Below are 14,943 nucleotides of genomic sequence, written 5' to 3' on the forward strand. Positions count from 1 at the left end.
GAGGAGGTCAACAGGGTCCAGTCTGAGCACTTTGACACAGGGAGAAGAATAAAGTGACTCCACTTCTAAAGAAGCGGAAGGATATTGAAGTAACCCAGCCTGCCTTCACCACTTTTAGCCTAAAAAACAACCCTCCCTGCACCCATGCCTAGTGAAAGTAATTGGACTGAAATGGCACAGGTCACCTCAGCTAACAGCCTTGAGCTGGGGAAACAAAACAAGGTAAACAGATAAGGGTTTCATAAAGACTAGGTACGCTTTACCTCAGAGTTATCCCTCCAGATTACCTCCACACGAGCCTTTACCTTGAATCCACTCATGATAAAGAGTGAGATAAAAAATTTCATTTCTCTAATAGTGTTTATGTGATTTGTCAAAGTAGGATCTCATTAGCTGACTGCAATGAAAACAAGCCCTTGCTTAGTGTATGCCAAGGCAGCCTGGGTCCATCGATGTTCCGTGAGCCACATCCTCTCCTCTTCAATAAAAACAAAAATGACACAGAATATGGGCTGTATTTGCTAGCAATTTCCAACACAAAATCCGAACAGTTTCTCCTCAAAGCAAAGAGCTCATGATTTATGTCCAAAGAGCTGGAAGCTGAAGGCAGGTGATTTCAATAACCCAGAACGAGCTGTGTTAATTAATTCTGAGTGTGGGCATGGGGAGCCCTTATGATCAGCTCCCTGAGAGGGAAGGGGAAGGGCAAATGCATTCCCACCACAGGGAATCAGGCTCAGCCCAACCCGATTTTCCCAGCCAGCAAATCCCATGGAAAAACTATTTGTGAAATAATGATTTCTCCAGAGCACAGCACGGGATGGGGAAGGACCTTTCCAGGCCCAGCCTGGGCCGTGGAAGGAACGGCCCAACAGTGGGAGGGACACGGGCTGCATGGGGGAACAGGGAGCAGCTGGGACACACCCAGCTCTTCTAAACCAGGAATGCAACCAAATAAAATAATCTCCTGAGATTAGGGAAAGGCAAAAATTCCCTCTACACTAATATGTGGGGCTCTGCCAGAGCTCAGAGGGAAGGTAAGTGCTGCCAGATGAGCATCTCATGAGCAGGACGGTGAAGCGTTTTTCCAGATTTCTTTTCATCTTCCATGCCCAGATGACTTGGCCCACACTCAGCTTCCCACTGCACACAGTCCCCATCCAGAAAACCACAAGCCTTGTATTTTCACACGTTTCTCTGAAGCTCAGAGTGTTTTCCTTGGGGCAAACAGATTGGAAACAGGCAGCCCGTAGCAGCCACTTCCATAAACAAACCAGAAGCAAAGGTGTGTGCCAGCCTCCTGAGTGACTGAGAACATTCTGCCCACATCACATCCTGTATTTGCATGGGATTTTTTCCTGTTGCTTGTACTCATGCAGCCCTAAATAAAGCAAAGCTGAGGAAGAGCCTGAAGTGTTCTACACAGCTGCTTTCATTGAACCAGGCTGTCTACCCAACAGACCCATTTTCAAACAAAGCAGTCCAACAATAGCACTGACGATGTTTGAACTGGCACGGATTTAGGAAGACAAGCTCTTTGCTGCACCACACTGTCAGCAAGGACTCAGCACAAATGCCACGTTACAAGATAAACATCTCTCCTTTTTTTTTTTTTAAGACCTTTTACTTTCGCGCCTCCGTTGGGTTGTGTTATTTCCAAACGAGGCCCTGGATCCCAAAGGATCACAGTGCTGAGGTCAAGTCCCTCAGAATTCACTTCAGAGCCTTGGGTTTGGTTTAAAATGTGGAGAAAAAAGCTTTATCTGCATCATGAAGCATCTATTCTGCTCCTCAAAGCTTCTCAGCGCTGCTGCAAACCTCTAGTTCCAATTGCTATCACTGTTGCAAATATGGTCAGCCTGATTAAAAAGCAGTTATTCTTGGTGGAGTGAAAATGCTCAGTTTTCAGCCAGAGTGTGCTGTGTAGGAAATATCCTGTTCCTGAACTGAAACAAGCCTTCATGGGCTCCAGGTAAAAGGAGATTGAGGTCACCTAACAACTGACATTACTTGCAGCCTCTGATTCATTGCAGGGACTGTGTAAAGCTATACTGGAGGTGTCAGCTAAATCAGGTGTTTCTTTCTCTCCTGTATGACCTGTATTTAATTGCAGATACAGGTTCAGGTACCACTGTCAGCAGCCAGTGTCCCCAGCCAGCCCAACCTGCAGATGTCACACTGCCCGCAACCAAAAACTAGGGCTGGATGCTGCATTATTTCAATTCAGGCAATTATTAAAGGAGCTGGGGCCCATGGGAGTGAAAATACTCTGGCTCTGTTGTCTTAAAGATTAAATCAGAAGCTCCAATTCACCCAATGCATGAGTAAGAAGGAGCTGGCAGGAGAGAAGGGGATGGAGAAAGGCTGTGGGTGACAGCAAGCAGCAGCCTCCAGAGACACAAACCCAGCAGCACAAAAGCACCCAGCCCCACACAAAGGAAGATAAAGCAGCTGAGCCATCCCAGCACTGCCTGGATCCTGTGTTTGATGTGAAGGTTTTAAGGACTGGGCATCATCTTTGCAGTTTGCTCTCCTTAATAGGTTTGCTTGGATTCCAGCTCAGCCCAGCTCATTATCCACACTGCCGAATCCCACACTAATTCTGCATCCCTTCTACTGCTACAGATAAATAACAAAATTGCCTCCACGCAGGGGTTGTTTTCTTCCTCTCTCCCCCTTATGCAGGTCTGGTAGCATCTCATGTATCTGTTAATGAAGTCCATAATATCCAGAGTTTCTCAGCAAGTAAAAATTACAATCATTAGCCAGTGAGTGATGAGACAAAAACACCATTTCTGCTGGGCTGGCAGTAACAGTACAGCAAGTACACGTCCTGGAGAGCTGAGCCTTGCTCTCCTGTAATGTGGTACCCAATGTTCTTCATTAGCACCTCTCCCTAATAGAGCAAGGCAGCGTCCTGCAGCAGGTCACAATTACACACAACAATTAATTCAGGGAGAAACAATGACAGGCAACGTAGAGGAACACTTTGCAGAGGGGTGTTAAAAAGATGAAATGGAAGAGGAATAGGAACATATTAAAGCCCTGCCTGAAACCAAAAACAAGTGGAGGCACAAGTGGCAGCATGGTAGAGGAGCCATGGCTGGTTTCCTTGTACACGACTTTGTAATTTTTGTTTTAAATAGAAAAGAAACAGAGCAATTACTCTTTTGGTCACAATACCCCAGTGACCAGGACCAGTGGGCTCAGACCAGGACTTCTTGTGCTATTTGCAAACAACACACAAAGCCTACTCAGCTTCTCCCAGAGCTGCAGCCTCTCTCTTGCTGCCCTTTTGTGAAATTAGGGTTTAATTCTCTAGAATAAGTCTGCTAATAAGGAGTCCCAACACACCCATCCTCTGGACAGAGTGTACCTGCTCATCGTTCCCCCAGGAGCTGTGATGGGAGGGGGACAGGGAAGGGGGGAGAACAAAATAAATCCGCCTCAGAGAGCACAAAATGCAAGAGAAATCCAATACTCCTTCACAGAGGAGTGAGAGGTTGTTGGAATAGAGGTACTGGTTGCACTGGCCATGCTCAGCAAAGCACTGATTTCGTCTGGAAGGGCCTCCTGTCCTCTCCCAGCTGGACAGATCATGTTCCACGCTCCGTGTTAAGCTCCCCTGGGAACATTTCCCACTGAGGACACGCATGTTTGCGATGCTGCTGTCATGGCAGCAACAATAGAGAGGGACAATGTGATCTTTATGTAACACGGGCTCTGTTCCCCTCTGCCCAGGGGTGAGATGTTCAACACACGGGCACAACAGGTAATAACAGCCTGAAGGGTTAAACACAACCACCAGACCCCACTGGGGTTCCTCTGGGTGTGGATGGGTGTAACCACGTGCCCCATGGTATTTGTTCATCTGTTCAATGCAAGAAAAGGAACCCAAAAGCCAAGTGAACGCTCAGTCATGCTCAGATCCAGTGATCTGCATCCCAGGGGAGCTCCTTCCTCTTCCTGCAGCCTCAAAGCCCAGTGCTGGGATACAGACACCAGCCCTGCATCCAGTGCTCAAAGATTCTCACAGCCTTTTGCTCCATTAATTTCTACTAGAGGCCTGCACAGAGCTGGAGGAGAGAGGCTGATAAAGTCCTTCCAGATATGGATCTACTCACATCTGCACCAGTGGCCAAAGCTTAATGGATACAGGAAGAAAAGTAATGTTTCTCCATTGGGCAATGCATCCGCTTTGGCTTCTGAGTACATCACTCTCTGGAAAATGATTGTACAACAAAATCTCGGAATGAAACTAATTCAGTGCTACCCTCCAGCCTTGGGAATGAAATGAGTAAGTCTGCAGTCATTACAACAATGTCCTGGTAAAAATAAACAGGAAAGGGCACTTAGTAGGAATGCTTCATAGTTAAAAATACAGTATCTCGTCTGAGGTCATTCTGGCTTTTTATAGGAACAGGCATGTGTTCCTCAAAGTGATCAGATTTGGTATTACTTCCTGTTACAGATGGACACCTCAGTCACAGACAGATGGACAAGGATCTCTTCCCCAGTCCAAAACCTCACCTGGGATGATGCAGATTGAGCATCTGCTACTGGCCTGGCAGCTCTGAAGGAAGAGGCAGGAATTGGAACACCTGACTACATGGGGGGATTTGGGATCTGTCTTCCCTTCACTCAACAAGACTGACAAGGAGGATACCCAACTTTTTCTATCTGAAAGGTGCAAAGAAGAGGTTTGAGCCAGAGGTGGTCACGCTGAGCAGCAGGCAGGCACAGAGACGATGCTGGACAAAGGGCAGGAGGCAAGAAAAGCGGGCAGAAGAAGTACTGTAAAGGATCATAAAAGCTGCATGTACACTTTCCTTCACAGAAAATGTGTTTCTGCTTTTATGGCAAGGAGCTGCTACAATTACAGCTTCTTTTATAAGTGAAGCAGAAACCAGATAATGAGCAAACCTCCCACGGTACAAAGGAGGTGACGAAGGCGTTCTGGGAGCCCTGACGGTCAGGCTTCCCCGCAACAGCCAAAAGCACAGAAAATTGCTAAAACCCATTTCCATTTCACCCTCTTCAGGGCTGTGAGCTGTTCATAGCCTTTTTCTTCCCCAAAGTACAAAAAGGATCATACCAAAAATGTGCCTACACAGATAACAAGTGAAAACCCTTCAGCCAGACAAAGCAGAGCTTGCAGATGCGGACCTGCAGAATGAGCCCAAGGCTGCATCATCCCTGGTCTGGGGGAGTAAAAAGAGGGAACAAAAAAAGGTTTCACAAAGAAAAAAACCAAGTAAGATATTGTCCAATCCAGGTGAGTTTGTACTTCACCACAGAGGTCCATGATTTCAGTGACACCTGGGAAAATCAAGAGTTCCCACCAGTCTTCCTCTCCTTGACCTCAATACCCACTGGATGAGCAGGGCAGTTTCATGAAGCCATGTGCATGTGCAGGTGTCTTCTGAAAACCAAGTTTTTAAGTTCCTAAGAAAGTTGCACCTCATTCCTGCATGGGAGCAATCACAGAAGTTCAGATGGTTTGGTAGGGAATAGGAAAATTCAGGTAAATTCAGGCAGCAACTTCCCCTGGGTTGGGGTCACCCTCCAAAATCAAAACTCCTTGCTCTGTACAGACAGTGCACTGCTGCTCCCATCCCTCTGCCACGTATCAGAGCCAGGCATACTCTTGTGTCAAAACTCCTTGCTCTGTACAGACAGTGCACTGCTGCTCCCATCTGTCTGCCACATATGAACCAAGCCAGGCACACTCTTGTGTACACAGCTTATGTCTTCCATCAACGAAATACATCAGCACCGACTTCCAAAAATCAACTTTTTTCCCCTGGGTTTGGGTGCAGAGGTTTTAGAGCTTTGTCAGGATCCCTGAGGAAGGGAATGTAAGGGGGGTGATGCAGGCAGGCAGCCTGGGAGGCTGCACATAATAGTTTGCTTTAATTAAGATGAGGTTCCCAATATCTACAAGGAACCAATGTCCAACAAGCACTGCTGAGACCAGGCTGCTGAAGTATTTGGTGCCACACTCAGGAGAGCAGAGATGTGGGATGCTCCTGCCAAGAACCATTTCCAGCTGCACATGTCATTGAGGTCATATAGAGGTGGAAAACACACAGAGGGCTTTGCTTTAGTGATTTACTAATTTATTTCCCACCCATTTGCTGCTTCCATGTGAGTAACTGGAGATGTGTCCCCTAAGAGTTCATCCAGGAGGGAAAAAATAGTGAAAATGAGGTGGCATTTTCTTTGGGGTGCCACCAGCCTGCCACAAGCCAGAGTCAGCACGCCCACCATGAAACCCCAAGGAATTCCTCCCCACCATGAGCCTCCAGACATGCAGAGGATGCAACTGATGGAAGCACAGCAGTGGAAATAACCTCCCAAGAGCACCCAGCATGTCTGCACTTCTCCACCAAAACAGCCTATTTTGGGAGATCACATCCTTCTGGGAACTGGGCAGGCTTCTGCTAAGCAACCTGTGACACAGCACAGCTGGAATAGACCCAGCTCATGTCTGTGATTGTGGCAGGTCCCTGCCCAGCCCCGGGATCACTGACATTCTGGGGGTGGCAGTGAGTTTCTCCCCTCGGGGCTCCAGCAGCTCCCAGTCCCCAGGCACAAACAGCCACAGCCCAGGGACACGCAGGAGGAGCTGCCTCTTCCACACCTCCCCATATGGGTAGATAAAACCACTTTTTTTTTTTGCTTCCAGCTGCACCTTTTCCCTCGTCCCGTGAGACACAGGTGGCCACAGACTTGCACGTGAGAAGGCTTAGCAGCAGGATGGCAGGAGAGGGATGGAGTGGGATGGAGAAGAAAGGGCCTCTTCCAGCTTCCAGGGTCTAAAGATAATCCTCTGATCCCATATGGAAACAAGACTCTTGGCTTAAATATTTTTTTTTCATCTTTTGTGTGTGTGCTGACTTACTCCAGCAGGGCTGCCAGAAGCCTGCAGTTTATTTTTAAAATACTAAACAAGAGAAGTCCAGTATATACAACAAAGACCCTAAGTTTTCAGAGAAGCACTCCGCAGATGCTAAAAAAAGGAGGTTGCTTATCAGGTCAGCTGTGAGGTGAGAGGCAGATTCTGACCTTGGTTTGGAGAAATGCTGAGCTGGCATGTTGCACACCAGCTGGATCCCAAATTCACTCTAGGAACAGGCACAGAGATGGCTCAGCTTCCCAAGCACAGCCTGCCTTGGCAGGTACCCGTGCACAGTGGGTGGGCAGCTGCTGGAATGACTGTCACCACCTCACCCAGAGCCCTGAGACCGTGCCCAGCTCGACACACAGACAAAGCATCTCAGCTCACAGCTGCCTGGCCAGGCTGGGCTCCACCATACCCCCACCACAGGCAGCTCAGCCTGCAGGGACATCATAAAAACACATTGCACCGCTTCTTCAAGAGGATTTAGATGAAAACACCACCACCTCCAGCTGTGAGGCTGTGGAAAGCAGTGCTGGGACGAAGGATGTGGCCCTCCCTCAAGGTGACAGCGCTCCTAATTGTGCCAGTCCAGCCGGCACGCCGGAGGGTGCGACCCAGTTCTGGTGCTTGTTATGAGGCTCACAGCGGTGCTGACACGCTGGAAAAGCTAAATTTAGGAGACAAACAGGCCTGGTGTTACACACCCAGGCAGGACTGGCTCTGTTACGAGAGCTGGAGAATCGATGCCATCCGCTTCCACGCGTTACGGCAGCGCTGAGAAGCCCTCGCTGCCGGAGTGAAAGCGTTACCAAGTCACTTGGAATAAAATTGCCACTAAATGCTATTTGGGAGATGGAAAAAAAAAGGAAAAAGAAAAAAAAGAAAAAAAAAAGGCAAATCCTCACTCTTTCTCAGCTATTGTAGGAAATGAAAATGGCTATTGCTGCCTGGTAGAGAGTCCAATTATGAATAATGCGCGTTCTCTCCCTGCACAAAGGATGAAAGGCATCAGAGCTGGTGGTGACATTTTAAGACCGGAGATGTAAGAGCGGATCTGAGCCTCGTTGCAAGCCCAGCTTTACCCCAATAAAGAAACACTTTCTGCAGTCAATTGCCTTGCAGCGTAGCTTGAAGCCCTGCTATTGATCTAGCATCTGTTATAAGCAGATAATCATCGCCGCTGTGCCATGGCTGCTATGATGGGGTCTAAAAGCACTTTCCAGAAGCTGGTTGAGGGCTGTTTTCTGCTCTCCCCTGCAGCTGCAGGAAGGCAAAGGTTTGTGGGGGAGCCCACAAAAGTCTTGCAGGTTGACAGAATTTGAAGGCCAGAAAAAAAAATATTGAATCACCCCAATTCATTCATCTCCCAATCCTGTAAACTTTAGGTGACTGAGGTGCACTCCCTGAAAGGCTCTGCTGCCATCCCAGCCCTCACACAGTTATTTTATACCCTGCAATTTGCTTTCCCCAGCGAGGTGCTGACACACCACCATCAAGTCACAGCTCAACCCTCTCCTTCTCTAAGACAGGCAGTGAGAGCTGCTGAAATCTCCCAGCATCAGGCTTTTTTCTCCTGTGCCCAAAAGGTTTCTCAGGTTTTGGCTCACTGAGGTTTGAATCCTGGCATCTCCTGAGCTTCTATCTACTTCCCAGCAGTGTGGGGATGTTTTGGGCCAGGCACCTTCCTCCAAGTTTAGCAAGAAGTGGTCAGAGGTAGGTGAAATCAGACTGCCAGTGCCTGCAATCTCCCCCCTCCCTTCCAGTGCAAACACTTCTTACCCACTGGGCAGATTCCTCCAGTCTCCAAAGAAGGAGAAAAGGATGGGAAATTAAAAATAAATGAACCAAGAGATACACATCCATCAGGAGCCAGGCGTTGTCAGCCCAGGTCCCTGTGCAACTACTTCTTTAATCAAAACCTCATGCAGCTTAAACGCTTGACAGAAGTCTAGAACAGAGATCGTGTTACCCTGAACAGGAAAAGCTGCAACCTTGAAGAATAAAATCACTGTCTGATGGGGTCTATTTTCTTTAAAATCACGCTAAATTACGCCAAGCCCGTTCCTAGCTGTGACATTTGAGGTTTCACCCTGCAGATTCCTGTGAGACACACGGGTGTCTCTCGGGGGTGACCAGAGGTGATGGGAGGAGTGAGGGCGCCAGCTGAAGATGAGCCATTTCTAAATCGGTCCATGACGCCAGACCTAAATTTTTAAGAGGCTCAAATCAAGAAAAGATTGCTGATGGATGCACTCCCCACTTAAAACTCACTTGCGTGGTGATGGACGTCAGACTGCCGGCCTCATGGCTATGCCTGGTTGCTACTGGGAGTGACAGAAACCTTCCAGCTTTCTAGAAAGTCCTCGCCTGCCAAGGCTCAGCCAGCTCCTCAGAGCCTCCTGCATGCAGGTTATCTGCCTCTCTTGGCTTGAAGATGTTTGTCCCTGAGGAGTTTTTTATTTAATGCCTTCCTTAGTTACCAAGGGACGAGAAGTTTCTCCCATCGCTCTGCGGCTTTCCAAACACAGATGGGATTTATTGAAGTTCCTGCTGCTCTGGCCTCATTAGCGTTTTATGGCACAGCTCCAGAGATGTGCCTGCTCCTTGCTGGGTGCCCCTCTACAGCCCCACGGTGGCTCAGGTCTCCTGGCTGCACTGAATATCCTTGGGGAGTTTTAAGTGATTTCATTCCCAAAACAGCTCTGCTGCTTCCTTTTGAGACCTCACCTGCACCCTGCCTCCTGTGGGACCACAGCTCCCAGCAGCTCCTCTCATAACAGACACAGTGGGTGGGAAAGCAGAGACAGCAGAGCAGGAGAGAGGAAAATACATGAGAAAAACTAGAGAACAGTGCAGGAACACATTCAGGCTGTGCCATGGACAATATAACCTGTCCAGGGACAGACAGGATTTCAACTGGCACAAAGGGGGTGGAAGCAGAAGAGGGGGTGCAAGCCCAGGGTTTGGTGAGGAAATGCAGCCGGTGGCCCTGGGGAGACATTGCTGGTACCCTCCTGCACATGCCTGCAAGGAGGAAGGTGGGAATTACAAGTCCTGAAGCCCTCTGGAAGAGCTTTTCTCCCCTGTAGAGAACAGGAGGGAGCATCAGCACAGCCCAGCTGGAGTCTGCAAATTGCCCCATTTAGGCTCTGGTCCTCAGAATTGCTCTTACCCAAAGTGCATCCACCGACCTGACAAGCACCACATTTTTCTCCGGAGGCCACACTCCTCCACAGCCTCCAGAGTTCATGTTTCATCCCCAAACTCTACAGGTTTTGTCCCAGAGAAACATGCCTGGTGCTCACCAGGTCACTTGCTATGTTCAAGGCCTTGGGAGGTGCCTCTCCATGACCCAAGCACTGCAGGGAGCCTGGGTTTCCCCACCACATATTTATTCAGAGGCACTGCACAGCAAGGACAACCCAGCGCCAAAATTTGGAAGAGGCAGAGCTGGCTGGAGTTCAGCAGAAACAGGGAATTAAGACACTGAACTAAATCAATGCATCCCCACCCAATTTCTATCCAAATCAGGGATTTCATGCACAGGAGAGATTTTGACCAGTGTCCCATGTTAGTTATTGAGCAGAGAGAGCAAAGAGTGCTTGGCACTGTGCAGAATTCCAGTCTTTGCACTAAAGCTATTGGAAACACAGAGTAATTCAGATGCAGAAGCAATCTTTGCTGCTGGGAAGGAACTCAAACAGCCAAGGAGAGAGAGAGTCTGTGCAGGGACATAGGGAAAGAAAGAAGAGCTGCTGGCTGGGTGCAGGGAGGGGACAACGACCACATGGACAGAAGGATGGGGAGGAGGTAAAGGAAGGAGGTCAGGGAAAATCCACGGACAGCCAGGGCCACTCTTGCTGAAAGGTACCCAACAGTGGAGGCTTGTTTAGGGCTGCAGGACCCACAGATTCCCTGCAAGAGCCTTCCAGCATTGCCTGGTGTGAGCCACACACTGGGACTGCAAACACCAGGGAGATGCTGGGGGGCTTGGGCAGAGCAAGGATGGAGGCACATGGACTGCAAGACCCACCCGGCCCATTCCAGATGGAGAAACACGGAATGCCACGCTCAGAGCTTTCCCCAACATCCAGCTCAGGCTGCTCACTCAAACCTCCTGCTCGTCTGGCTTGGAGTGCCACCTGCTGCCAACGGTGCCGCTCTCCAGTCCCTGCGAGGGGACAACAGCAACGCAGAGCAACAAACTTCCTGCTCTTACATCGGCTTTCCTTGTCCTTTAACAGCAGCCAAACTCTTGAACAAAAAAGCAACGCTATTTCCCAAGCTGCAGGCGTCCCACGAGTTGCAGGCATAGCAGCAGATGCTAATAAAGTACTTTTTTTCTTTGCCTTTCATGCAGTTTCTCGCTGGAGCCAGCCTCTCCCCCCAGAGACCACATCCTGAATCTTCTTGTTCATTGGTTCTTTATGCTAAATGATGACTCTGCAGTCGAAATAATGTGGCATATTCCAGCTCGCATTTCAGACACCGTGAGACTTTTTAATAACGAGTTGCATGAAAAATCTGAGAGGCTGCAACAAAGAGCTCTGACAGAGGTTTCCAAAGCGACTCACAGCAAGCAGAGCCTCCCTTTTCCAAAGCCCAGTGTGAGACAATCTCAAGAGCCCCCGCACTCAAGAGAGAGAGGAGTCCTTCCCCTCTGGAAAAATAAGGCCTTTTTAAGGAGAATTCTCCAGGGAGAGAATTCCTGCGGGGAGGTTTGGCGGGTGGATGTGGGAGTCGTGGCTGAGATGACATCCCATTCCCAGGAGTGCTCTCAGGGATGTTTCACCCCACACCTCAGCTGTGCTGCTGAGGGTGCTGCAGGGTGGGAGTCACCTCGCCCTGCAGCCAGCCTGGGCTTCCTGCTTGGCATATTGGCTCTGGAATGCTCCAGAATGGGGCCAGCAATGACTCCTGCAGGTTTTGCAAGGAGGCAGCAAACCACAGCAGTAACAGGCAGTGGAGGTTTCTCCAGCCCTGGCTCCCAAAGCACTGTGGCACCCACAGCCACAGCAAACATCACCCATGCACAGGTATCCTGCTCCTCCTAGGGCTGGCTTGCTGCCAACCCTGCAGCTCTCTGCCAGGCTTGCAGCATGATGGAGGAGGAATTTTTTCAGGCCAACTTTTGGCTGACTGTTTTTGCTTCCTGCCATCCACAAGAACAGCTGCCAACATATTTCAAGGGGAAGCAGCAGGCAACATATCCAGTGCAGCCACCCTGATGGGGATTAATGCCATTCATTCTCAGTCCCAGTAGTGAACAGTGCCTGGCTGCTGGGTGGGACATGTGGCTGAAGGATGGGCTTGATTGCTCTGCTCCCTCTCCCAAGCTCAGCTCCAAATTCCTTCTGTATCCTGAGCTGGCTCCCACGTTGACCTCCTCTGCGACAGCCCTCACAGTCACCCCCAGCCCCAGGAGCTGCAGCACAGCTCCCAGCTCACCCACTCCCAAGATCTAATTGAGCACGGTTCCCCCCACCCAGCCCAGCACACTTCTCAAAAGAGTTTTTTCCTCCCAAAGGAAGGCTGAGAGTAAAGGAGCAGCTGGCACAAAGGCAGTTCTTACCACATTCCAGAAGAAAGGGTTGAAGGCGATTGAGAGGACAGCCACAATGAAGCCAGTGTCGGTGACATCCACGTAGCCAAAGAGCTGCACCATGGCTGCCACATCCACCTGTGGAGGAAGGGATGGTTACTGCACCTCACCTCAAACCAAACCCACCAGCTGCCCCAAGGGTAGATGAACCTTTTACTAGCCCTAAGCAACGTGCTGTTACAGCTTGCAAAGTGCTGTGTCAAGGTGCAAAGCCCAGAAGGAGGAGGGGGGATTCTCCAAGCTCTCCCCCCAAACCTCAGGGGCACTGGGCGCTCCGGGAGCCCCACACTCACAGCGTGTCCAAAAGGACACAGGATCAGAGGTGACACTGCTGCTCTGAGGATGAGCACCAGTCCTCAGCTGCCAGCTCATCAGTGTTTTAAAGAGGGAGCACCATTCCACAGCATGCCTGGGGACACAGGTCCCAGGGATGCTGGTCTGCATGGAATCCCCTAGCAATGAACTGTGGCAGCTTCAAGCTCATCTCTCATAAAGTCAGAGTGATGCAAACCCCCTCCACAGCAAGGGGGAATGCATTTGCACTGTAAGGAGCTGCAGAAGTATTTCCTGTCTTAATGACAATAACAAAAACCCCTAAAACTCGCTGCCCTCCTTTTTAAAAAGGTATTTTTCTCAATACAGTTCCCTGACATTGTCAGAGTCTTTACGTGCAGTAAGCCATGCTGCTTCTCCCTCCACACTCCCTCTCCCTGTGCTGGTATTTGGATGAAAAACAGCCAGTGTATTTTTTTTTTGGTCAAAACCTCTGAAAACAAAAAACAAAATAGCCCATCCCAAGCCCAGCCCTCACTTGAAACAAAACCAACACAACAACATTGAGACGTGGAAGGTTTTTGCTTCCCCAACACAGCTGTGTTTTCATGACCAGGGGACAGGCACAGAAAAGTACTGGCTCCACCTGCCCGTTAGGGAGGGAGGGAAATTCCCACTGGCTCCTCACAGGCTCTTGGGAAGAACCCCAGAGCCAGAGTGTCATCCCTGGAAAGGGGCTGGTAAGCCCAGCACCTCTCCTAGCCCAGAGAAAAGGCTGTGAGAACAGCTCCTGTGCTGGCCCAGGGCACATCCAGTTGCTCCAAGCGCCTCCTGCCCAGCCATGACTGCCCAAGGTGCAAAGTGCAGGAGCAAAGACCACACAGCCCTGGGGAAAGGGGGATGGATCCTCACTGGGGTCCACAGCTGCCCTCAAACCACCACTGCCCCAGGTCCTCCAGGCTCCTTCATCCGAGCCTTGCGGACACAGCTGCTGGCAGGGAACAATGGGAACAGCCCCCATGGCCTGATCCAGACCCATCTCCCCCTATTCCCACCCTGCACAGCCTCTCCTCCCCTCCCTTCACCCCCAGCAGCCCTTCCCCACCAGAGTTCATCTCTCCAAACTGCCAAGCCACAATCCAAGCAGCTGCTGGCACCGGGGCCGAACTGTCTAATCCCGCTTCAATTGCAATCCCGTGGGACCAGGACAGCTTCTTTCCTCTCGTTTTGTACGGTGCTGAGCACAGTGCTAGCACGGGCTGAACAAAAGCTTCTTGACCTACTAACTCCTGGCAGGCACCATCGTTAACATCGCACTCACCTTCTTTTCTCCTGCTCAACAACCAAATTCGCGGCCGCCAGCGGGAGGCAGATTGGCCTGTGCCTGGCGTGTGCTTTTCGGGATAAAAGGGGAGCCCTAATGGGATGAGCTGTCTCTGCGAGCTGCTGGGACAGCCACGTAACAGGCACAGAACATTCAACTTTGCCCTCTCCCCCACGCTGGGGGATCAATGACCGTGGCGAGCGGTGCCCGCTTGATCAAAGCCCCGAAGTCAGGGACGGTGGGAACAGCACGGGCAGCTGGGTGAGAGCTGTACAGGCACCCAGGTGACACCGGGGCCACCTGGGCGAGACCTGAACGGGCACACGGGGGACAGCCGTGCAAGGCACTTGGGGACAGCAATACAGGCACCGAGATGAGAGCTGCATGGGCACTTGGGTGAGAGCTGTATCGGCACCTGAGTGAGAGATACATGGATACCTGCACGAGAGCTGCATGGGCACTTCAACAAGAGTTGCAGGGGCACCCGGCTGAGCCGGTGGCAGCACCCCCGGGCATTCCGCGCAGTGCCAGCGCAGCCCCTCGTCCTGCTCACACCGTGCCGTGCCGGCTGCGGTGCAACCGGGCTGGGGAGGGCGGTGGGCGCACCTGAGGAACCGAGCACCCCGAGGCCTGCTGCACCTGCGGGCACAACCGAGGGACGATTCCCAGCGGATCTACCGAGTCCCGCAGCGGCACCGGCGGGGCGGGGGATCCATCCCCGGGCTCCCCTCACTGCCCCAGGCCGGGCCCTCCCCGGGGCCCTCCCGCCCGCGCCCGGCCCGCCGGTACCTGGCCGTAGTCCAGGCCGCCCAGCCCCTCGCAGAGGGGAAGCAGCAGGCA

General features: G+C 50.9%; 1 protein-coding gene across 4 annotated transcripts in view; it reads right to left on the reverse strand.

Moving 5' to 3' along the window:
• The window catches only part of PEMT (phosphatidylethanolamine N-methyltransferase), a 43,061-nt gene that overhangs the window by 27,960 nt on the left and 158 nt on the right, over positions 1-14,943 (reverse strand). The window contains exons 1-2 of one of the 4 annotated variants that reach the window (XM_041401948.1): positions 14,893-14,920; positions 12,477-12,584 (exon numbers count right to left, since the gene is read on the reverse strand). In XM_041401948.1, the coding sequence (XP_041257882.1) occupies positions 12,477-12,569 (93 nt within the window). In that variant the 5' untranslated portion in view covers positions 12,570-12,584; positions 14,893-14,920. Of the gene's footprint in view, positions 1-12,476; positions 12,585-14,100; positions 14,504-14,541; positions 14,873-14,892; positions 14,921-14,943 lie in introns of those variants that run through there. The other 3 variants (XM_041401950.1, XM_041401949.1, XM_041401947.1) reach the window with 3 other exon arrangements.

Source organism: Onychostruthus taczanowskii, unplaced genomic scaffold (assembly GCF_017590055.1).
Source record: "Onychostruthus taczanowskii isolate IOZ18803 unplaced genomic scaffold, ASM1759005v1 scaffold19, whole genome shotgun sequence".
In the NCBI taxonomy this organism is placed as follows: domain Eukaryota; kingdom Metazoa; phylum Chordata; class Aves; order Passeriformes; family Passeridae; genus Onychostruthus; species Onychostruthus taczanowskii.